The 25,008-nt window shown below is 33.1% G+C and overlaps 2 protein-coding genes across 2 annotated transcripts; one reads left to right on the top strand and one right to left on the bottom strand.

Annotated features, from left to right (window-relative positions):
• Window positions 1-4: 4 nt before the first annotated feature.
• Window positions 5-20,699, bottom strand: Uggt (UDP-glucose-glycoprotein glucosyltransferase). The gene is made up of 27 exons (XM_068772339.1): window positions 20,261-20,699; window positions 19,579-19,832; window positions 18,115-18,294; window positions 17,519-17,709; window positions 15,504-15,708; window positions 15,099-15,312; window positions 14,700-14,920; window positions 14,385-14,591; window positions 14,044-14,223; window positions 13,507-13,709; window positions 12,480-12,595; window positions 12,203-12,351; window positions 11,622-11,804; window positions 11,071-11,249; window positions 10,309-10,397; window positions 9,466-9,626; window positions 8,492-8,631; window positions 7,311-7,520; window positions 6,449-6,673; window positions 5,774-5,947; window positions 4,757-4,934; window positions 3,617-3,799; window positions 3,147-3,250; window positions 2,300-2,466; window positions 1,647-1,768; window positions 1,036-1,207; window positions 5-517 (listed from the first exon to the last, which is right to left on the bottom strand). Exons 1-27 carry the CDS (start codon window positions 20,508-20,510, stop codon window positions 489-491), a joined length of 4,686 nt encoding a protein of 1,561 aa, XP_068628440.1. The 5' UTR covers window positions 20,511-20,699; the 3' UTR covers window positions 5-488.
• Window positions 20,700-21,274: 575 nt separating this feature from the next.
• Tango11 (transport and golgi organization 11) lies at window positions 21,275-24,201 on the top strand. The gene is made up of 5 exons (XM_068772654.1): window positions 21,275-21,380; window positions 21,566-21,643; window positions 22,828-22,945; window positions 23,021-23,288; window positions 23,652-24,201. The coding sequence occupies exons 2-5, from the start codon at window positions 21,572-21,574 to the stop codon at window positions 23,857-23,859; spliced, it is 666 nt and encodes a 221-aa protein (XP_068628755.1). The 5' UTR covers window positions 21,275-21,380; window positions 21,566-21,571; the 3' UTR covers window positions 23,860-24,201.
• Window positions 24,202-25,008: the final 807 nt, after the last annotated feature.

Genomic DNA, 25,008 nt, shown 5'->3' with positions numbered 1-25,008 from the left:
TTCGACATATCCGTGAAGTAATAAGAAATGAGAATTGAAAAATTGTAAAAATCATGTGAGAGAACATTTTACAGTAACATCACTTATTTTAGGAGTAATAATTCTTTAAATGTATCACTTACCATTCCACACACTCAGAATTAATCAACGGAGAATGATTATGAACAAAAGTGTAAGAACTGGGGTGGGACGAAGTACATAAAAATTAATTCTAGCAGTTAGCTAAAAAAACGGGTCTTAATAACTAGAAATCACATCACTTATTCTTACGGAAACAATATCAAACACTGGTTTTTAAGGTAATGGCAAAACATGAAATAACAGGAAAGTATTATGTAAATGTTTTTGAGAAATAGGAATTTTCGAAGTTACATTTAATATGCGCTCCTATCATACAGTTTAATCCTAAAACACAAACATTCCCTTTACTCACAACCTCTCAACTAAAATTGGAATAACTAAAACTTCTAAATGTACAAATTGGTTCATCATAACTCGGTGTGCTCGTGCTCCTTACCTGAACAAGGAAAAAAGCAGCGTCAAGTTTTTTAATTCTATTCTTATATACAACATTGTATGAAATCAATTCACTGATTAACAAACTGGAATATCAAAGAGACATACAATAATTTCTATATTAATACAATTTATTTGTAAATATTAGCATAATTACTGTCTTTTTCAGGTCAAATATATTATATAAGAAAATGTTATTTTTATCTAAACCATGCAATCCTCAAACTGAGTTTATTCATGTATAACGCTTAAATCATATGTACAGGTGGTATACCACAAATTATAATTTGTATGAATATTTATCTTAACAGCAAGGACATTATACAGCTTATACAATACGAAACAGCACCATATAGACTCGTTCAGGGTAGTTTTATTATGTCCAGGCTTTATATTTTGAGTTCTCATGACTACTGGAATCTCCCGATGACCGATGAGTGTGAAGCGCCTTGGAAAGGATGGCGGGATAATGAAAAAGACAGTGCAACGACAGCTTGAACTAAGAAGATAATCAATTACCTCCGTCAGAGTGGGCTGCAGCGTGGGGATCTTGCTCGTGGTCGGTGGCCTGGTAAAGGCCACGGCGCACGCGCGCTTGCAGCGCCTTCACCTCTGCGTCGTATTCGCGCCATTCAGGCACGATGCGCATGGCCGCCGACAACTTTGCCTCCTTCGTCATTGGATTATTGCACTAATTAAAGAAAGATATATATATTATCATAAATTGAAACGTTTGCTTGTTAAAAATAGTTAAAAATTGGGATGAGGCTGAATACAATGTTACCTTTGCATTCTTTTTATTTTTAGGCTCGATTTTATGACATTTTGCGATGAGTAAGAAAAGTAAGTAAGATCTTAACCTACTCTTTCTAATTATTTGCTGTTGTAAATTATATCGTGAATGATGTACACACGTTAAATAAGCAGGTGTAACACAATTATTTGTTATGACATTCAAGTGCTTCTGCAGTGTTTTTCTAAATAAATAAATCACTCTTGTCTTGCACATTCAATAGAATATCCTAGTAATTATATTGTTGACAACAATCCGTCTTTTTTTAATTTCGGTATAACAAATATTGTATGAATATCAATGGGGTACGAAAACTAAATATGATTTATCATCTTACTAAATCAATGGTTTTCGCATATTTTTTCGAGTTTTCGTCACACCACGTCTCACACCAGAGCCATTCCTGAGGCAGAGATTTTATTGCAACTTGATGTATCATGTTGTTCGGCAGATCTTGATCTAAAACATACAAAAGTTATGATACCATGAATATAGCATAAAAACAATAATGTGAGCTTTAGGCTCTGTTACAAATATTACTTATTACAACTACAGAAACAATAATTTGTATCGTTACAAATTTAACTTACTATCTAGTTTTCCTTTTTATACTTCAATGTTACCTACTATTTCAATCGTGATAAATTGGACAAAATTGTGTGTGCATTGATGCTTCTATTTGTTCTATTTTTATTTTTTTTCAAATCTGAGCGAGCAGTAACGGTAGGCTATAAAAATTTAAAAATCAAATACCTGGATCTCGTACTGAAAATCAGCGCTGTAATACAGTTTAAGCTATAGTGTAACACATAGCCGAGAATCGGTTCCCATTGTTGATGGTACTCTACCTATGTAATAACTTGCTTGTAATAATTTTAGGCTAAGCCATAAATGTTCTTTTCTTTGTTTCGAAATTAATACAACATATTAATGCAGAGATTTACGTACAAATTTATAAAAAAAATTAAATAATGTTCTTGTTGATTTTACCCAAGTTAGAGAGACTATTGGGGTCCTGACTGAGCGCCTGGTACTGGCCCCGCAGGCGGTCGCCGGCCGCGATGCGCCGGAAGCGCTTTAAGTCCACCACGTACAGAGCGCTGATGTGGTAGCTTCGTCCCTGCAAGTGGTTGCGCCAGTAGCCCTGCTTCCAAAACCTGATTGAAACGCAATTTATTGCTTTACCAGAAAAAGACTAAACGTGTAAAGTTCACTAATATTAAAAGTACTGAAATCAATGTGCAACTTGATAACGAAGTAATTAGTATAGTCGATTCTGCAGTTTTTCTAAGGCTAACTTTGGACGCAAATTTATTTTGGGCCTCTCATATTTATAACTTGTCTAACAAGCTGAGTTCTGCCACATACGCAATTAAAAAATAAGACAATCGACAGATGTTTTCAGAGCTCAACTAGACTAATTTAGCTATTTGTTACTGCACCAAAGTGCCATTACGATATATTACTAATAGATGGAAATTTACACTCAATATGGTTGTGTAAATATGTTGAAGCGAATTTTCTTATCTGTATAAGAAATATTTTTAGAAACACATTATGAACCATATTCGTTTTATGTTTAACAAAATCTATTAAACTCTTTAATGGCGTATAGTTCTGGAAATTGAACTTGAAATAAAGCGCTTTTTTATTGAATTTTTAGCTGTCAATTACCAAAGAAAAAAATTATAAACTATAACATTAAATATCTTTGAACTTTTTTTTTCTATTGGTGTATATGTTTAGAATGTATTGAATTAAATAGGATTTCGAACAAGAGATCTGGTTCAATTGAGCAGTCTTACATGAATGAAAGTAAACAAGTTTCATTACTTACCTAAAACCTTCCATTTCTTTTCTGCTATCACAGAATGGCGTGTACCCGTATGGGGCTCCACCCAAATCTAACTCCACCAGCTCCTTCAAATCTGCTCTCACGATCTATTAAATGAATTACTTATTAAAGTAATATAAAATAGAAGATATAATTTGTGCACATGGCTGCTACGTATTGTTAGAAAAGAAATAAAGAAATGTGCGACTACAGCTAATAAAACAGCAGAGTTCTCCGTTTCAAAAAATCAAACAATTTTTACTTCAAAAATTATCAGCCTTTGACGCCCTTGATTATTACAACAGAGTAGTTAAAACAAAAAATAGATAAAATGTACAAAATTACATTTAAAATATTTATAAAGATTGAGTATGAAAATATTAGCACACATGAACAATGGCAGTCAGAGTACAATCAAGGTATTGTAATTACATTCAAATCCTATAAGTAACGATCATTTTTTAATGTGTAACCTGATCGGCATCGACGAAAATTATCTTCTTCACGTGTAGCGGGAACAGTACATCGAGGAATAGAATTTTGTAGCCCCAAATGGTACGCTGCCGGTCTCTTTGTCTTTGGAGCCAGCGGGGCCATTGGTATTGCACCAACTCGTATTGAAAGCCGTATTCCTGCGCCATGTATGGCAGTATGTCCTGAAACACACGATAAATAATTCTATCAAAAATTTAATTTAACAGTAAATTAAATAGTTGAAGAAATTAAAAAATTAATTAATGATGCTGCTGAACAACGCACGAGTCTACATTCACAAATAATTTTACTTTTAGGTCATTTGTGTGTAGGAGTTGGGATTTTAATAATTTTAAGCTTAAAAGCTAATAATTCGTAAAACTATTAATAGCTTTGTAATGTAAAAAACAGATGATCAATAGCTATGAACATCGTGCATAAAAACTTCATTTAGTTTATAATACATTTCTGGTTAAATAACTTTATTAATCTTGATATATAGTTTTCAATAAAAAAATAGAAGTTTTAAGAAATTTATACACAATGCCACAAATCATAAATATACCTAAAGACCGTTTTCTCCGAGTTCTTTTTATTTTTAAATTCTTCAGAACTGGGCTTTTGGGTATACAATTTCTTTTATTTCAATAAATGGTTTATTTATTCTTCAGGGAATGAAAATAAATTAAAAATAGCATGACTGATATTTCCTAAACACGAACTTGTCATAACATTCATAATCGTGCATCTCAAAAATTGGCCATCGCACTTTTTATATAATATCAAAACGTTTTCAGACATTGTCTTAATAAGATAACAGAAAAGGTATGAAAAAGAAATTAAAATAGACTTAAGATTAAAAAAACACTAACATCGCAAAGGCTAAATACATGAAATTAAATATTTATACACACAAAGTGGACGGACAGACGACCTTTTTAATTTTGTCGGAAGACACTAGATGCAGCAGGCCCATATTTAACTTTCTTTTGGAAATCTAAGGGCGATGCCCATATTCAGCAATAAAATTCCTACAGCAAAAAAGATAATGATGATTATATATACAGTACAATATAATATGCAATGTAATAAATATACTATAATGTGCAGATTTATACAATTTAGTATTATAATTTCACCTTTAATGAAGGACTGAGGTAATTTTTGAGGAACCAGAATTTAACCGGCGATTTAGTGTGTTTTAGCACGGACAGCATCATTATACGCAGGAAGCGCTCATACAAATGTCCAGACGCCACGGAGAACACGTTGATCGTCTCGTCTTGTGCTTCTTGTTCCTCGCCCCCGCCGAACGAACTTGACCATCAAAAAATTGTTACAAAAGTTAAATTTGCTTTAATAAAAACATATGTAAATCTACTTAATACATATTTTTTTTTAAATTGACTATAAAATTCAAGTGTGTTCAAGGGTGTTGTATTAATCATTAACATCCAATATCTTTGATTATTTTTCAACAGCACAAAGCTGCAAATTTTTTATTGCTAATTCAAGTTGTTATATTATTTAATGAATTACTGAAACTATACAGTTACAAAGGTTCGAATCCGCGTATATAATTTATTTAATTAAAACCTGTATTTAACAATGTATGTAAGTTATTTTGAAAATATGCTTTTTTAAATTGCACAGAACTTTTCCACATTTTGAAGTAAGTTATAGTTACAGATTATGGAGCCTTGGCATATTTAAAATAGAGCAGTGAGGTGTGTGTAGTGCATGCGATTGTAGCCAAATATGCATGATTTTTCACCTAGCTCCTCTTCATTACATGACAATGATTTATCATATAAAAATGTTAAAGGTTTGTTAAACAAAACGTCGTAAAAATCATATAATGTTAAGGATTTTAAAGAAAAAATAAAACCTAAGAATGGTTTGCTTTTACTACTGCATTATGGATATTTGTAAAAGTAAGATGAAATACCCCATTGTAGTGGGATCTTTTGAGATCTTGGGTGCGATAAGATCCTTACATATTTTATGTTGACAGATCCCATTATAGGGGAGCTCGACTTTGTTATAGTTTCTAAAAAATGGTGCTCTTCCAGCAATCTTCTCATGCCATACACAAGTGATCTCTAATATTAATCAAAAATAGATATAAATAAATTAATATATGTTTATAAGTTCACCTTGCTATAGAGTTCCAAATACCACCGGAGTGGACTTCGTCGTTGTCGGCGAGCAGATCGAGGTGCTGCTTATCTGGGCGCTTGCTAACGCGAAGCTTGATTACGTGGCTCCGGAATGATCCCATCAGCACCTGGATGTCTGCGCTCCCGGAAGTGACCTCCGTGTTCTCGTGACTGTTTATAGACATTATCATTCCAATGAATAGACTTGTATTTTTTCCCGACCGAGGATTTTAAATAGGCTTTTGTTAATAAGTGAATAGTCATAATTACATAACGTTTATTCATAAACGGAAGAAATATTTTTGTAACGTCCGAATAATCAACAAAACAATTCGTTTTTCTACATTAACTGTTACTAGTGCGAAGATTTTATGAATCTATAGCTCGGTACAGTGGTTCTGATAGGACTATGACACGATTTTATTACTTGACACGTATTTGTGGAAATTTAATAATGCTGCAACGACGTAATCTTGTTCGCATACTGGTGCAAGCTATACACATATGTTTATTTTCGCTGAAAATAAAAAGCTAAAACATATATTTGAAAATCTAAAAGCAGTCAAAGCCCTTCGATAAAGAAATCAAATTACCTTGTGAAATTAGTTAATGGGCATGTTTAGTCATCATTAATTAAAAAACTTATATATGTTACAAAAATGAGATGCATACCCAACAATTTCATATATATCATCAGAACGGCCAGGTCGCAGTCGTAATGTCCACGCTCCGGGGTTAGCCTTTAATTGGAAGTAGCCGAGGTTAGCCATCACGATAGTATCCATGAGCTCGGGTTGTTCTCGGCTACCCAAGATGAGTTGCAATCCGCGAGGAGGCGTGCCCAGTGTGGTGTCCCATGCATGGCCTTCCAGTAGCAAGTATTCCAGTTCAAATTCACTGAGGAAATGGTTACAAATTTAATTATATCTTTATTAAAATATATCCTTTAGTATCCTAGGTATATAACAAAAGGATGAAGCTAGGAACGCATGTATATTTATTGGTTACAGAGATAGACCCACTAGTATCCCAGGAAGGGTCTTAGTAGTCAGGGACGAAAAAAGAGAAAATAAGAGTACGAACAAAAATTTACGTATGATCTCACTTTGGCTTAAGGCCACACCAGTAAATCGGAAACAATCAAAAGTTGTTGGAGGAGCCTTTGTCACATATACAAAAAATATCCAATAAACAAATTAATTTTCTTAAAAATATAAAATTACACTTAATATTTATTATCAAAACTAGAAAATACAGTACCCGGCGATAAATATTACCCATAGACCTTTGGAAAGAGACAATCGGCTAATTTCAGCTTCTTAGAGCGTTATCTCTGTCGCACGACTGACAAACATCACATAGGTAATGGTGGACAGAGATATGCTCTACGAACCCGAAATTAGTTGTTATTACTTATCATTTATTTATTATTATTGTAAATGTACGTCAAAAAATGATGCTATAATAATACAATCTCTGAAGAACAATCTTCACGTAAAGATTTGCAATAAATTGTATGTTATTCGCGTAATACCTATGCACAAGTGAGTCGACGTCGGCAAGGCGTATGTTGTCCAGATCGTACACGGAACGCACGCACTCCACGAGCCAATTGGGTGGCGTGCGCAGCTCCAGCGACAGCAGCGGCGCCTGCGGCAAACGCGAGAAGCGCGCCAACGCACCGCCAGTCAGGCCTCCCTTAGCATTGAACTGTAGTTCCGGTTCCAGTACATAGCGGTAAAAACTGCAACAGCATGGAACATAAATTAAAGTTCAAAATATCTTTATTCAAATAATCGTTTACACGCACTTTTGAATTGCCAATTATTTTAAGATTATAGGTAGTATAGCTTACTACTCTACTGATTCTACAAGCTCGGATTGCTGATTTGCTGTTCTCAACGTGTTAAGTTTCTGGATCTTAACAGTTACTTAACTTAAACTTAACAGTTGCTTTTTTAAATGAAACTTAATTGACAATGTTTGAATTATGAAATATAATACACCATGTAAATAAGTCAACGAACCAAGTTCCACACATTTCAATAAACTAAAAATTTTTAAATGTTATAAGATGTATTCAATAATATACTTTTGACTTTATATTGAAAACTAATAAAAAGAAAGGATGGAGTACATAAAATAAAAAGTTACTCTGTAATTATCCGAGTCGATTACAGATAATAGGAAGCTATCTCGCCCAGATCAGGCTCTACCGGGTAAACTCGAATCGGAATGTAATATAGTAATGAAAAAATTGTACCGCCTATATTCAGTCTAATCTACATCATTATTTCAGCCGTAGGATGTCAACTGCGGGACGTAGGCCCTACCTATGGGTAGGGCTCTATGAAGTCTACAGCGTTTCCAGACGTTAACAAAGCCGTCTGTGTACCTAGTGAGAGGATGTCGAGCGCTACATGGCCTGCCTAGTACTTATTATCTTTTAACTTTGACTCCAATTTGCCAAGTTTTGTCCGTTTCTTTTGTTTGTGTAGGAATCTCCTCATCCTGATTTAATCTCGTAGTGTGCATCCTGAGCATAGCCCTCTCCTTGGTTTGTTAAGTGATTCCCGTTGCTGTCTATAAACTTTTCGATTTTCATTGATAATTTTGTCTTATTTCTATTGTACCATAAGCGTAGATGTTAAATAAAGACTAAGGGAATATAGACATAATTAAAAAAAAATCATTATTGGAAGAATGACAACAAACCTTTTCAGGGGCATATCTGAATTTTTATCTTGAGGGTTGAGGAATAGCTTAAGGCGACAGTTGACAATGCGCCGCAATACTAGAAGCAAAGGTGCGAGACGCTGCGCTGCCGTTGATGCTGGATCTATGACTGCGACAATCTAGACAATAATTTACATTTAATATACACTTTCATATACACTTTCATCTAAAATTAGTACTCATAATTTAATATGTGTTTTTGATACCTTTAGACACTATTTTGACCATGACATAACTTGTATACCTTATAGTATTTCGGCATCCAATTCAACATGCCGGAAACAAGAACTCTACTATAGATATTTGGCTAGGTTCAGTTAAATAAATCGTTATCTTTTTCGATCGCCATTACAGAGCTGTCGGAGCACTGTTCGACGGAGACAAGGCTCTAAAAATCAAAACCTGTCGACCTATGTTGTAGGTTTTATTGTTCTGACTAATGAGGCAAAACAAATGATGTGTACTATACATTACTACAGATCATTGTTTTAACTTGCGAGAAAAATATTTTATTAAGTTATGATGTAAGAAATATAATTACTTCGATTGTTAAAAAACATACTTTTTTGATTGATGTAACATCTTTCCTCTTGGTCGCTGGATGTTTTTTTTTTGGAAGTAATGTCGTGAAAAGGGATGAAAATGTGTTACAGAAAATCATTGAAACGCGCGCCATTTGACTTGACCAATAAGCGCAAGGTGAGGAAGAGATGGCTGTACGAATAAATTCGACCAATTATATGACAAATGAAAATTAAAAATTATTATTGAATGAAATTTAAAATAATTGGAGGACATTTACACTCGCTTTTGAACCGTTGATTATTTTAACATTGTAAGTAATAAATTACTACCGGTTCGAAATATTGATCTGCTGAGAAGAGCCGACCAGAAACTTCATAATTTTTTTCTAAAAAGAATTTCTTGTAAAGTTCTTTTTAATATTTACTAACCTCTACAGCAGCTTCGTCGGTGTACAGCGGAGGCAGCTCGACTAGAGAGTGCTCAGTGCGAATTCCTACCGGTAGAGGCGTTCTCCCCTTCGGGCTTCGGGCCGCCAGCACTGATATCACTTTCAAGTAGTTGTCGGGCGTTAACTCGGGCGTTTCGTCATCTAGCAAAAAGAAATGTTACGATGTACTTGCGAAGATGGAGGTACGCGATCATACATTATAATATACTGTGTTCGCCAAATGTTGGCATCATAAAATGTATCATTATAATCATCATTTCTGTCATAGGTCTTCTACACGTCTCTCACATAGATTACAGGGTCTTCAGATGACTTGAATAAGGTCGTCTTGTGGTGCGCATGGAGCGGAAAAAGCAGCGTAGGTGGACTTCCTACGTTGCTTTTGCTGCTCCGTGGTCTCAAATCCAGAGCGACCAGTCCTTATGGCCCCAGTGGCGCTATTTTTCCAGGCAAATGTTCTCTAGGCTATTAGACCTAGCTAGCTAAGAAAATATTTTGAATTATAGTTAAAGAAACATCGTAAAAAAAAATTATCGACTTATTTATTACAAATAACAGTTTATTTTTTATTTTGTAAGAATATTAACATAGGCTAAATACAAAAAAAATATTTATAACAAGAGGTTTAAAATGTTTGTGTAATTACAAAAGATCGTACAAGTTTGTACTAGATTTCCGCAACTGAGACGTTTTTAAAAATTCTATTTATTATTTCAGTAATGGCAGCAAGTATCCGTCAAAATACGTTTGCACAGTGTTTATGGTGAGAATTCAATAATTAGCAAATAATGTTTTTTGTAATTTGCAAAATATTTGAACTTACCTACATCTTCATCAAAGACATTGTTTTTGATTGTATTTTTCTTAAGTAAGACTTCTGCAATTTTGTCGCCGTACACTTGATTGCTAAATCTACAATTTAAATGTGAATCATTAATTTTACAAATAAATAGAGTACCATTACGACGCATTCACAATCTTTACAAACCTAAACAAGCTATCACAAATTCTGGCATATGGATAGTTGATTTGCTTTGACAATCCGACAAATGTAAGTTTATTGTTGTAAATCAAAAAGTGAATTTGTCGCAGGTGCTTGCGACACGTCCACACATTTTCAAGCATTGAGTCTCGTTTATGTACGCGTGGCGAACACGTTACGTATTAAATTAATTTCTTACTCACTTAGTGTGGTTTTTATGAATTTTATACATTCTTTTTCCGCGTATTTTGTCAATTGTATTACTAATAAAAAAAACGTTAATCACTTGTTATAAGCGAAATGATAGCTTCAACACTCGACGTACTAGTTAGTTACTAGGATCATCATCTTATCAGTTAACAGATGGCCGCCACAATAACCGGTCTAACGCAGCTCGCATCTAGCGACTTCCCACGACCTTCACTACGTCGTTGGTCCGCCTAGCGGGGGGCCCACTCGTGATCGAATTTACCGGCCCGTGCTCGCCGCTCGCGAACATTTCTAGATGTTTTGTTTTCAAAATAAAGCCAAAGGCTTGTAGCGATGGAGTTTGCGGACAAGCGCAGACGCGATATTAAACACGAATTAAGCCGCCTCACTCACCTGTCTAACAACAAAAAGTCATCTAGAGAGAATCCGTCGGCATCTGCGAAGGGTCCAATGAGACGTGCGTTATGCACGAGGGCACGTTCACCTGCCCGGAGCCGCAGCCCGCGCGCGCTCAGCACACGCGCCGCCTTCAGCACCCACTCGTGCTTATTCAGTAAAGGAACCAGTTCTGGCTAAAACACACACAATGTTTTTCATTAACTATTACATGTTCAGTATGAAAAATAAGCAGTCTATTGCAAGCAATTTTTTATTACTCTGTTTATCGGTTTTTGTGTGGCGTTATATTTGTTGTCTTTTTGCTACTTACGAACCTGTTCCTACATTTGGAATATTGACATACACGGACAACAGTTTTGCTTGGACGTGTTAGGCTTATCTCCGATTTAAGATTTTCTTTTAGGGCCATTTGAACTATGCATTCCTCCGTCCATCCCTCCATCTTATATCCATCGCCAATATTCCGATTCTACGTATTTTTCTTGCCGTCATGATGTATAATATAATCATAGGTAACTAAAAATAATAACAGAAGCCGTGCGTACCAATATTTCGCAGTCGTAACGCTCGTGGCAACCGTCGTCTTCCAGCAATCGTGTCACGTATTTAGTAGCTTGGACGGGCTCTAGCGCCGCCAGGGCCGACAGCACCGCCTTATTTAGCGATTGGTCAGTGGTACCGCCTTCCACGTTCGGAATAAAGGCGACTCGCACACCGCCCGTCTCCTTCTGAAATTAGTATTAAAAATGCAATTTCTGGTATTTGTAAACATAAAGAATCATAGGGGAGTATACCACAATCTCTTGGCAGGCGGGTTGCCGTTCGCGGTGTGGTATTATGGGATGCAGATGACGCTGCTGCCTATCCTCTGGAAACTTGTTTCCGAGCATTGATAGAGATACAATGAATGCACATATTGTGAATTATATAATGTATCCCGGAAATCGAACCCGCGTCATCGGTCTTCACCGCAAGGCTACCACTGCTCTTACATTAATAATACTTGAACATAACTGATGTTGTGATGATGAAGCTTTAAACACCAAATAAATCATCATTCAGAAAGTCCTAAACAGTATGTATACCGTTTATGAGACTGTAAAAATAAAAATAAAACATTAATTACCATATATGTTAATGCATTTTTTAATAAATCTCTAGATCCTTTTTGGTTTAGATCACCAATTATCCAGATTGTCTGTGTTATCTTCTCGGGTTTTCCAGACTTAAAGAAATATTTCAAAATCGGTAAGGCCGTGGCTAAAGCATCGCGACCTGGAAATATAGTTAAATATAACCTCCACTCATAACAACAATAATTACTTTTTAGTCAATTTAAAAATAAATATAATGTTACAATCACTTTCTGATTGAGGCATGATAAGCAAACAAAAGAAGGTTACCCGTCAAATGTAAAAGACGATGTAGTTTGTCTTCACTAAACAATTCAGGCGATGAAGCTACGCCCGATAGATCCAAGTATTGTGTTGGCTCCGACGCTAATACCCGACGATTTAATCTTTTAAATAACAATAAAAGTAAAGGTGTTAAACGGTACGATAATATAGGGTACGATCTGTTAGACTATTGCCAAATCAAGCTAACATATTACAGAGTTATTGAAAATCTGTACAGCAAAACAACTATATGAATAAAACAAAATAACACGAAAAAATTTGAAGATATTAAAAGAAATTTTATAAATTATTAACCTATCATAAAAAGCGTAACGTATTATCAAGTGCCATAAAAAGTATTGCAATGTTGAAGACAAGAAAGATATATATCTTTGCAAAATATATAATAAATCTCTAGCTCACAATTTTCAATTGTATCTCTCTATCTTTATCCTTAAGAGTCAATTTTCGTGCTGACTTACGGCTCGTTCAGAAGTAGAGTGAAAGAGATAGGCTCACAAAGCAATTTATATGTAAAAGAGTAAGAAGGATAGCTATTGCACATTTGTATTAAAAATGTAAATTACGGATTTTCAGAACGACAACATCATACGAGCGGGAGTTTAGCTTTTTTGTGCTTATGACAAAAACATCAAATGCTTAATAGGAAGCAAATGCAAAAAAGCTCACTAAATCGCGAACTATGATTTGTCTAATGGATTTTATTCCCCCTTACTGAGTTTCAAGTCTGAGCTGAAACAGCCGAAGATATAAAGGATTTATTTTTAGCCTTAGCTTCCTTATTCTCTTCGAGGTGTACTGAGCTAAATGAGTTAAAGATACAAAAGAGTGATATACATATATCCCAAGATCGAAAAGACAAAAAACACTCTTTTCTTGTCAGGGATACATTTTGCCCATCTCTATTACAATGTAAGTTTTAGTTAAAAAAATTAGGAAGAATTTTTTTACAAGTTATGAGTTTAGTGTGTTTGACATAATATCATGGTAATAAAATGGCAATGCAAATTACCTCGGCATGATATGTGACTGCTTCATGAGATGATCAACGGCATCATCAGCGTCAGAGAGCTCGGACCGGAAGACGGCGCGTTGCAGCCGGGCTGTATGCCGAGCCAAAGCACTGACGAGGGCCTCCTCTAGGAGTTCCACGGAGGATGTTGTTGAAGTAGCCGCAGGGCCTTCGTCCCATAACGGTACGCCGTTTATAAGTACCTAGGTAAAACAAATTAAGGATTATATACATTTCAAGATGTTCGAGACAATTTTCTTTTTATATTTAGTTAAGTAAAAAAAACTGAAATTACATTTGTTGCATCATATACCGAGAGTAAAATATTTGTAACATTATTAAAATAATTGGACCTAAATTGAAAAGGGCAGTATTAATTTAACCGAAATGCGTTTAAAATAGTTAATATTGTAAGAATGTCGGTAGTTATATATTTAAAGAGCATTATAACTATGTTATGAATATGTCGTTATGTCTAAGTATATTAAAATTAAGTGAAATTGTCAAAACTTATATATTAATATTAAAGCATCTTACCAAGGGATATTTGTCGGTTGCAATCTTGGAAATAAATTCCTCCGCCAACTGATGACCAAAGTTGTATTCAGAATCATCAGAAACAATTTCGTCCACATTTGCACTTGAGCTTACATATTTCCTCAACTGTTTCTTCACATGATCTAATGTTATACCATCTTCTCCACAAGAGTGAACGAGCTGAAAATTACTTTAAACGTTAAATTGTTTACTTAAAAATTACTCTGGTTACAATCATGACGTTTTTAAAAATACTTGAACAATGTCGTACAAGTATATATAAACTAGTTCAAAACAAAAACATTAGATAAACTGAACTGTACAATGTATCTTCGTCTTACTTGTGTTAGGAAGAAAAACGCTTCTTTATTAGAGTTTTTATCCTGAGCTATATAATTAAAACCAGAACGAATAGCAGCTGACAGTTCTTTGTCCTTTCCAGTAGCCAGTACCAGTCCCACACGAACAGGCGTAGCATGTTTCAATAAAGTTTCACCAAGTTTTAATGGTGACCCAGATGCCGTTGAGGTTGGGTCAATAACTATAACCTACAATGCAACAATAACAATATCATATTTAAACTTTTTAGTTATCATTATATCCATTAATACACTATGATTGCCTGAAAATGGATTTGAAATAAAATTGACACTGACATAATTATAAATGTTTCTTTTAAGATTTCGCAGCATGCCAGGATATGTGGGTCTTAACAATTCCATATAGGACGATGGCCACCGGCGATAGCGGTCGTCAGTCTCCAAATCATTGAGCCACGTAATCGACGTGTCGCGTATGTCAAGGCCATACTCCTCCCACGTGTAGGCCTCGCCCAATTCAAGGGACATTAACTTGTTGATGAGATTTTTTGATAAACCTGAAACAATTTGGTATATATATCTATAATAAAATAATTTTACTTTCATTGTTTAGCACCATAGCACTTAGAATAAAAAAAATGCCTGTGAATACAAAATAAAGCTCTACAACAAAGGTCCTAATGCAAGTCCGCTATTTATATATTATGTAGGTTTGTTTATAAAACAGATACTAACCCAGCGCATGCAAAGTATTCATAGGCCCAACATCTTCTCTGAGCGCAGCGAGCAACGCCATCACGTCGACTTCCTCGGCGTCGTACTGAGCACCAGATACCAGAAGCAAGGGCTCTGTAGGTCGTAGTCCTAATGAAGACGCCCAAATGTCTTGGTTATATAGAACCTCATCACGGAATGCACGAGGCACATTCACATGAATTAAGGACTTCGTCTGTTAAAAATATATGGATTTATAAAACATACAACTCAAAAGGTAATAAATATGAATTTTTATAATGATTACGGTCAATATTCAATTATTTCAGACAAAAGTAATTTATTAATTTAGTACAAATATATTACAAATATCTCTAGTACAAAAAAGTTAATACATAAATAAAAATATACTGTGCAAATGATTACCTGCATTGGAAAGTTTTGTGCAATAGAGGTGAGTACTTTGAGGGCTTCATCCCCACCAGCGTCATGTGCATCTACTACTGCTGCAGCAGCTTGCATACTAAGGGCTTGCATTTGCCATACTTTAAGTGGTGCAAGTTCTTCACTTGATTCTGATAAATGACGTCGAAATCGCTCTAACGGTGTACGAAGTGCAGGAAATAAATTCCTGTTAAAAATAAAACATATTGAATTGATAAAATTATGCTTTTATTACCCGAATACTAAAATTAAAAAAAAAGTTAATGTTAATTTTATTCTTTCATAAAACTTGCAAAATTATATGCTAACTCTATAGTATTGTCTATGGTTTTATAACTGAATCTACAGATTTAAATTCCGTATCTAATACTATTTGTTAAACGCGCGGAAATTTTTAATATAAACATAATAAACTCCTGCGATCTCAGTTGATAAACCTTAAAGTTAAAAGTAGTATTTTACCATTGAATTTAAAAAAACTTTTGATTATTACAGTTTATTATTAACAAATATAATAAATAGTATAATAAAACATAAATACACGCGAATTATAATCTAAGCCTAATATTCATTCTTCTTGGCAAGAACTGAATAGATAGCTACAAATAAAGTACTTGGCTCCATAAGTGATTTTATTTCTCAATATCATGTACTCAGTTGACAAACTATAAACAAATACGTTGAAAGATAATGAATGGCAATAGATTTTCCGGTAATTGATTTGTTAGATGATTTAATTAAACATAAAGTTAGTACAGTACCCGGCGATAAATATTGCACATCAACCTCTGAAAAGAGACTATCTCTGTCCCACACTACCTATGTGACGTTTTGTCTGTCGTTATATTTCGTGCGACAGATATAACGCTCTACGAAGCCCAAATTAGCGGACTGTCTCTTTTCCAAAGATCGATGTTTAATATTTATCGCCGGGTACTGTATGTAAAAATCCGTTGAATAACAGGTAACATAACAGGTACAATTATCGTTTAATTATTATAAACCTATGCAATCTATCACGGCGGACAGACAACCCTGTTAAGGTCTTCAGAAGACACCTTTTGAAGGTGGCTTCCAACAGGTCTTAGTGGAAATCTTTGTCTTTCAATTTACTGAAGGTTGAAATATCAATAATTAGATACACCAATACTTCACATTGGGTGGTTACGATAAAAAAAAACACGGCGCAAAGTGAACTAAGATTTTCTATAGTAAATGTAAAGATTGATGATAGGTTCCAGGGTTACGAAAATACTATTTTTTTAAAAGAAAATTGAACAAAGTAGACATTTAAAAAACATAAATAATTTAAAAAAATTAGTACATACCGATAAAAAAAAACTTATTCAATTAAGAAAAAATAAAGTATTCAATTGATGTATGAAAAACAGAAAAGAAATTAATTACTGTCTGCTAAGTTCTTAGTGGCTGTTGTCATAAGTCCGCTTTCTTTGACAAAAAACTGGTCCAATGTTTGCTGAACAGCTTTTAGGTTAAGTCAATGTAATATAATTTTCTTGTAGCAATTGATATTCGTATCTTATCGCCAAGGACACGAAATTCCTTTTAGATCATCAGGATCCTTCTTGTAAAAAAATCTCCATAGCTTCGTCAATCAAACACATTGCTTTGGAAATTTTTTTTAGAGGTTAAATTTTGTTTTTAGGAAATATCTAAACAAACACTTATCTTGTTCATTGGCAAATTGCGATTCGACAGAAAAAAAAATTAAAGACTCGAACCCAAAACAACGCAACCTCGAAAATCTAACGACGCACAGTGAGAGTTAGTACTAATTAACTTAACTAAAAAACGCAAAATGATACTATGCTTTGCATCGCTGCAAAGCGATATATTGGTGTATAGTTTGGTCATACACATTATCAAAAATCCAAATAATAAAGTAATAATAATTCTAAATAATTTTCACTTTAATATTAGTACACAAATAAACAAATCTAAACAAATCAATGTTTCTTTAATTATATTGAACTTACTTCAGCTTTCCAAAGTTAAACCCATCTATTTGATTTTGAGGATCATTTTCATCTTCCTCTACAGATGGTTCTGAAGTATCTCCAGCATCAGATTCTTTAGGTGTTGTATCATCTTGGCTTTTATACTCTGTACTTTTGAGCTGTAATTCGACTCCATAGCCCGAAAGACGCAATTTGGGTCTACCGTGCGGCTAAAGAAACACAATTAGATTAAATAATATCTAACCATTACTAAGCCTCTTATTACTGTTATTATTAAGAAAAAAAGTAATTTTGCCAAGTACTTACATAAAATATTTTAAAATAATATCTTCAAGCAATCATAACAAAAAAATAACAAGTAATTGTAACAACTAGAAGGTATTATTAGCAATGGTAATGACCTTGATGTTACAGATGCAAACTCAAAAAAGACATCATAATATACTATAGTTTAAGAGCAAATTTACACCTGTGAAATTTATTTCAAGTATATTTTTGGTATTAACATGTTCTTTTAAAGAGTAAAAGCAATGTTATTTTATTTACAATGAAATGAGGATTAGCATGGCAATTGTTATTGTTTTATAGGAAAAAATAAATATAAAAATACATACCTTTACATTCCACCTAACAATATAGTTGATGGCACCCATATCTGCATATTTGGCAAGTAATTTATGCTTTTTAGTAAATTCAACCGTTCCAAGTTCACCATACAAAATTGCTGTGAGACTTTTATTGTCACTGCTAGGATAAGAGTGATCCAATAAGTATGTATCTATAATGTGTTCTTCCTAAAATATAAATAATACAGTGAACATTTAGGCAGTTGAACTTTGGGAAAATTCAACTGCCTCTTCTCTTATCCTCGTATAACAAGTATAATAATATGTAAAAGTACTTATTTTTAGGTATGATATGTCATGCAATCTTGCTAACTCCTAGTTCTCTGCAGTATCCTAGCTGGTGTGCATAAAACATACCAAATAAAGGCTAGTTACTTTTACAATTTTATACAATATTTTTGTAATTTCGTAAAATTACAATTGTACGAAGCCAATTAATAGAAATAGATCATGCAAGTAAAATAATTGTAACTTTAAAAGTACATTTAGTTTTTTTTAGTTGCTGGATTTTCACTGCTATCGCTCTGGCATTTGCAGATTCTGTAGGTTCGCAATGGCAGAAAATAGAGTGCCTAGTTTATCACCCACAGATATATAGCCTTTGTTACCTATGGTGTTGCTAATCAGGCAACCATGCAAAGCAACAGGCAGCAATAATTACCCTGTGCTAGGCTACTGTACACCAAGTAGAACTAAAAAGCTCCAAAAAATGTAGGACAGATCCATAGTTCGAATGTCACTCAGTTATATAATCAATGTGATTTGTCCTGCGATCTAGCTAACCCCTGGCCCTATCTGTTACCTGGGCCAGTGTATGAAATTGGCTACTGAAGGCTGAATGGAAAACTGAAGAGAGAATATTACATCAGGCATTAAATCCAAGCATCTTTACCAATAGATGGAGCAGCTCTTCTGTAGGGTCTGGTCTTAATTCACCTAAAGCCTAAATTACACCAACCATAAGGAAAAATGCAAAAAGCATTAAATGAAAGAATTACACTTTTTAACTCTAGCACATAGAGATGGCACAAGTATAAGTTAGATAATCAAATAGATTCAGTGACCTGCCTGAAATTCTTAAAAAAATACAGAACAAGGCCAGTAAGTAAACCACAGCTATTTTTATATGGTGCGATTAATGTTTGTAAACTTACTGAATAAGTAGATAGTATAACTGACAAGGATAAATTCACTTACAAAATCATTCCCTATTTGGGTTTGATTTTGTGAGTTATTATATATATATAAATATATATATATATATATATATATTATTAAGTTAAAGTAGTACAAACAAGAAACACATAGTAGGTAAAATCAAAGTTCTGAGAAAAAAACCATATCAACCTTTTTTGTAAATCTTGCACCTGTACCTAATAATAAGGCAGTAATAGACCTTAAATACACATACCACTATTCTGTTATGATGTTTTTTTTTCGTTTACTACTTACCAGATCATACTGTTTATATGCTTTAAGAACATCATTTAATGTATCTAAATCACAAATTTTCCTTAATGCAATATCCACATATGCCTCACACTGCACTCCCTTGGCTCCATTTTGTGTTGCAATTTCATCAAACATACGGACAGTTGGTGAAGTAAGATGCATAGATAAAGCTAATTTAGCCATCCGTAACTGTGCAGGAGCCAGCAAGGTACTAGCAATGCCAATACAAGCATCATAAACTTCTTTATCATTTTCTGAAAAATAAGGTTTAAAATAGCAAGAGATTTAAAAACAAAACATTTAATCTCACAGGCTAAGGAGAAATATCCTATGGTCTCAAATTGGTAAACACAGGTGCAGTACTGGAATTACAAAGGAATAAATATAATAAAACCTTGTTATTTCTATTTTTATATGTTACCACAAATTATTTATGATTTATCACACAAATTCATCGCAATGATGGATACAACAATTCTGTAAAAAATTCTCAAAAAATATAATTAAACACATTGTGTATTTATTCATTTGGTGGTGAGAATTGTATGTATGTTAAATAAATAATGGTTTGTAACAAACGAACTTTAAAAAGATTTGTTCACCAATATATCCAAAATGATGAACAATCCAACATGTCCTAAACTATATTTTTCCTTTAGTCTTTTTTTTTAAATTTACTTACCTAAGCTTTCTAAAGGAGTTTTTAAGGAGTTTATTCCGTCAACAAAAGACCAGAAAAGATCAGAGCTTTCGCCGGATAGATATTCAGCAAGTTCTAATACTATCGGAGTAGCTTCCCACTTAGCTGTTACAAAAGTTGTAACCCCTTTTGCTTTCTTTTCATCTCGTTTCCGTACATCGGAGTCGGAGGATACAATAACAAGAACGTGGGCGAAAATTACTAAACATATTTTAAGACCGGTGGTTTTCATTGTTAGCGGCAAAATAACAATAAAAACTATGTATTTGAATATTTATTTTTGTTAGTTAGGAATTTAATACTTTACAATTATATTCATGCTTTGTAATTTATTTTTATTACGAGATTGTTAAATATTATATATCTCAGAAAATAAACCCATTACTATCAAGATAGATAAACTGCCAATGACAGAAGAACACGGCAATGGTTCAGAACGTCACATAAAAACTTGCGTAGAAGAGTAAAATATTTCACACTTTTTAATGTCCTTGTTACACTAATTAAATTAGAGAATTGAAAAAAAAACAATAATACAAAACGTTAGTATGAAAAAAAAATAATATAAAATATTATTGGTATTTCAATAAAAATATATTTCATGCATCTGTATAAATTTTTAATGGGATGAAATTTCAGTAAAAGATCGTCGTAATATAAGTATTAAGAACAATTTATAACTCGATATGATCGAGTGCAGGAATTAGTAATTAATAATTTGTAATGTTATATCTGAATACTCGAAACTTTTAAATTATTATTATTAAAATATATTAAGTTATCAAATTAATTACCTTTAATTTTAAAAATTAAAGACAAAACCATATAGTTAAATTTGTAAATGCCAATGCATTGAATTACTATATTCTTAATTTTAAAATATTTCTTATTATTTAAACTATTTTAAAGAAGTTTAAAATATTAATATATTTACTGTATTAATATATTAATCTTTCACCGGAAACTTATAGCACAGAATACATTTGTTGCAACCTGCCACCCTATCGTCTTAATTATCATTTTGTTTCTGTCAATGTAACTTGAAGTAATATTGATAAATTATTACAAATGGAATGAATTGAAACAGAAGTTAGCCCATATTGTGAGTTTGAGGAAATTTCGTAGATAAATTAAGACCATTATTAATTTTTTTTATATGATAAGACGTCTTTGACATATGAAAATGACGTAAATTTCTAATACTTCTAAATACCCAATATTCCTTTCTTTATTTTTGTGAAACAAATCTAACAAATACTTTTTTTTAGTAAGTTATGTCTTTTATAGGTCAAAATGCAGTTTACATCTGAAGAAACTTATGCGCGACTCATTAGCCATAATATGACTGTGCCACAAAGAATTAAGGTGAATCGTTTTCATTACAATTTACACATGCTTATTATTTATTTTGATAGCGATATTTAAGAAAAATCTTTACTTTATTAATAATTTAAATGTGATAAATGTTACTTACCAACAAATACTTTTTAACTATTATATGTATACATTTTTGGTTTAGAAATATAGGAAATTAATGAAAAGCAATATTTTTGTAGCAATAATAAAATAGTTCATTTATAATGAGAAGAATAATTGATTTAATAAAAAGAAATTTGTAAAAAGTGACAGCATAATTTATGAATTTGTTAACATATTATTATTTATTTAAAATAACATAGAGCAAATGTTATATTCTAAACTAACAACAACTAATTATAATAGTATATAAATATTCAGCATGTCAGTAAAGTTTAATCAGGGTGATATACATGTGTATCTTTTTTAAATGCATTAATGTAAATTTAACAACTTTAAAATTGTTCACAAAGAAACTAAGATAATTACCATGTAATATGATTCTGATATTAACTGTTTGTACAAAAACATTGATGAAAAGACTATTGAAGTAATGACTTTGTAAACCTTTCTAGTTAACCTACAATTTACTATAAAAATTACTAGTTACTATAAAAGATTTATACTTTTATTATTATGAACATGGCTGTCAAGAATAAACTGTGGGCTGGTATTATTTAATAAATTGATAAATCAAGAGTTATGTATAAATGGAAATTTTAAGAATAATTATACTCTAGGAAAGAATTGCTGAAAACAATACATAAAACAGTGATATGCTGTAGCATTTCACTGTTATATGTCATAACTAGTGTGCAGTGGATATATAAATGTAATTAAGACAGCATTTGTTTTTATTTTCTTTCAAAATATAATCCACAAAGTTTTTATTCCTTCAGGTTAAAAAGGTACTATTCCCACGCTGAAGTAATAGTACAACTGCTGAATAAATATACACACAATATCATCCCAATAACAGTGCTTTACTTTTACCTAATGTAATTATAACAAACTGTAATTGCAGCGATAGGCTTACCATTTTTTGGTTGACAATTGAAGTTGACCTTCTGGTGCAAGGTTTTGTGGCCGACAAAAACCATATAGAAGTGGTTAAAATAAAAGATTTGCAATACAACCTAGTAGTTTCTGTATATCTAGGAAATGCTATTAATTCATTTATTTTTATCTTTCAGGCCACAGGTGATATAGCTGATGATGAAAGTACACCTAATGGTTGGGATTATGCCAGCGAAAAATTTGACATGAAAGTCCCAGATCGGATATTAGTTCTTGGACAGGACCAACATATAGGTAATCTGATGAATTGCATAAAGTATAATTATATTAGTGTTGCCACATGAAAATGCGCACATAAATTAATTTCAGGTACAAAGGCACCTCCTAGGGAAATCCAACTTGATAATGCAGTGCTTCCTATTGATCCTGGTAAGATCCGTGTAAACACTCCTCCACGTGTAATAACTCTTGACCAGCACTGTTTCCCATCTGCTGACGACTTCCACGATGACTCAGGAAGCTCTCCTCCGAGACAAGCATACACAACACGCTCCCAAGGAGATGGTGCACGTGCTACCACTCCACGCACTGACAACTTCAATGAGTCCACGGCAACTGAGTCTCGACTTGTTTTAAGGTATATTTAAACTAAATACTTATATGTAAACAATAGACAAACTGCTGACCTGTATATTAGAAAGCTATTAAATGCAAACTATAAAAATAAGGATAAAATATCTGTTGAAGAATATCTGCAAATGCCATATTGGCAATTTAATATTTGCTGGTATTTAATTTTAAAATATTAAATAGAGACAACTAGAAAAATAACAATTTAACTATACTTGCATTCAAGTTTCAATGGCTTATTTAGTAATAGGGTTTACAAAGTAAAGTTTAACAAGAATTTGAAAAAGTTAAAACATCTCTTGAATATATTCAAATTATAATGATGATTAAATTCATAATTTTCAACTTATCATGTTCCTTATATTTATAGAGATCCTACACCACCAATGGGCCATGGTGAAGGGCTTTCTACAGCCGAGGAACTAGTACATTTACGGAGACAGATTGTCAAGTTAAATCGTCGAGTAATGTCTATTGAAGCAGAACAGTTGCAACGCCAACAGAAGGAGAAAATAGCTTATGCTATTGGTATTGCTTACTTGTTGTTTAAAATGATTGCTTGGCTTAACCGATCTTAATCATAAGATAAAATACTTAATGAATTATTGCTGTTGTTTTGATTCCCATTGGTTTAGGCCATGCTATATATGGCTTAAAGTATAGAACTGTCCTTAATGTGGTGTAGCAAGTGGGGTATTTTACAAGTAATTCTTGAAAAGTTATGATTTAGTATTTAGGTAGCCTTTTTTATAACCTATGTACATTACTGTGATTTGTTGTACAGTAAACATACAAGCATTTGTTTTTAACAGTCATTACAACTCTGCATCTCATGAATTGTGTATGAAATGTTCATTGTAAAGAAGATTATTCATAAACTATGAGATGATGTGCCGTAGGTCATTTTTTATTTAAATAAAACATAGCTCCCAATAACGTGTATGATTTGTCTTCACCTAACCTTTTGTATACATATTTACAGATAGCTAAAGTTACGTATACTTGACTTCACAAGTGGAAAATTGCCGTTTTCTATGAATTTATCATAAGTTTCAACGTTCATGGTGAAACTGAGACTTGCAGTAAAAGAAATATTCGAAAAAATATGTGGTCATATCAATTTTATGTCTAATAATAAAACTAAATACTACAATCTCAGGTAGACCGTAAAATAGTTGGAAACTCAACAAATAAGCATAATGGTAAACAAGCAACAGGCGGATTGGTTATAGGTAAAGAAATCTTAATAATATACCAAAAAACTATCGTTCCAGAAACAATAACATAAGAACGAAAAGTTTTAAAAATTTGGATTTTTTTTATTTACAGATTGTACTGCCAGAATTTATTGAATGTCGCTTTTTAATAAGAATAAAAGATAAATGTAACTTCAGTCGTGAGTTTGCAATGTGGTTACTAAGTTTTTGTTGCCTTGTTAATGAACTATATAGGTAGGTATCCACTTTTTAAAAGCAAAAGCTTTAACGCCTAAACCCATCATCATTAATATATCAACCGATAGACGCTCACTGACAGGTATACGCCTTTCACAATAATCGCTACGATAACCGTAATTGACCTGCCCCTCTCCCAAGACTGCGCGCGATTCTCGCGTCCTTACCTATGGCCCCACCTGATTGTTACTTGTCGACAATACCCGTTTAACTTTACAACCCAGGGAAGCAGGAGGGCCAAACATCGACATGGCCGGTTGTTGCTGAATTGCT

Source organism: Battus philenor, unplaced genomic scaffold (assembly GCF_028537555.1).
Source record: "Battus philenor isolate CCGP_79_NKW_IND1 unplaced genomic scaffold, ilBatPhil1.0.hap1 SCAF_5, whole genome shotgun sequence".
Taxonomy (NCBI): Eukaryota; Metazoa; Arthropoda; class Insecta; order Lepidoptera; family Papilionidae; genus Battus; species Battus philenor.
Note: the sequence above shows the minus strand (reverse complement) of the source record. Positions and strands in the feature narration are given on the sequence as shown.

Excerpts from the sequence above, each read along its gene's own strand:
- Uggt (XM_068772339.1), bottom strand. The coding sequence starts at position 20,510 with ATGAAAACCACCGGTCTTAAAATATGTTTAGTAATTTTCGCCCACGTT. Across the intron at positions 12,596-13,506 it reads CAGTCACATATCATGCCGAG|ATTAAATCGTCGGGTATTAG; the intron begins GTAATTTGCATT and ends GTTATTTAAAAG. Across the intron at positions 2,467-3,146 it reads AAAGAAATGGAAGGTTTTAG|GTTTTGGAAGCAGGGCTACT; the intron begins GTAAGTAATGAA and ends CGTTTCAATCAG.
- Tango11 (XM_068772654.1), top strand. The coding sequence starts at position 21,572 with ATGCAGTTTACATCTGAAGAAACTTATGCGCGACTCATTAGCCATAAT. Across the intron at positions 21,644-22,827 it reads CTGTGCCACAAAGAATTAAG|GCCACAGGTGATATAGCTGA; the intron begins GTGAATCGTTTT and ends TTTATCTTTCAG. Across the intron at positions 22,946-23,020 it reads TGGACAGGACCAACATATAG|GTACAAAGGCACCTCCTAGG; the intron begins GTAATCTGATGA and ends AATTAATTTCAG.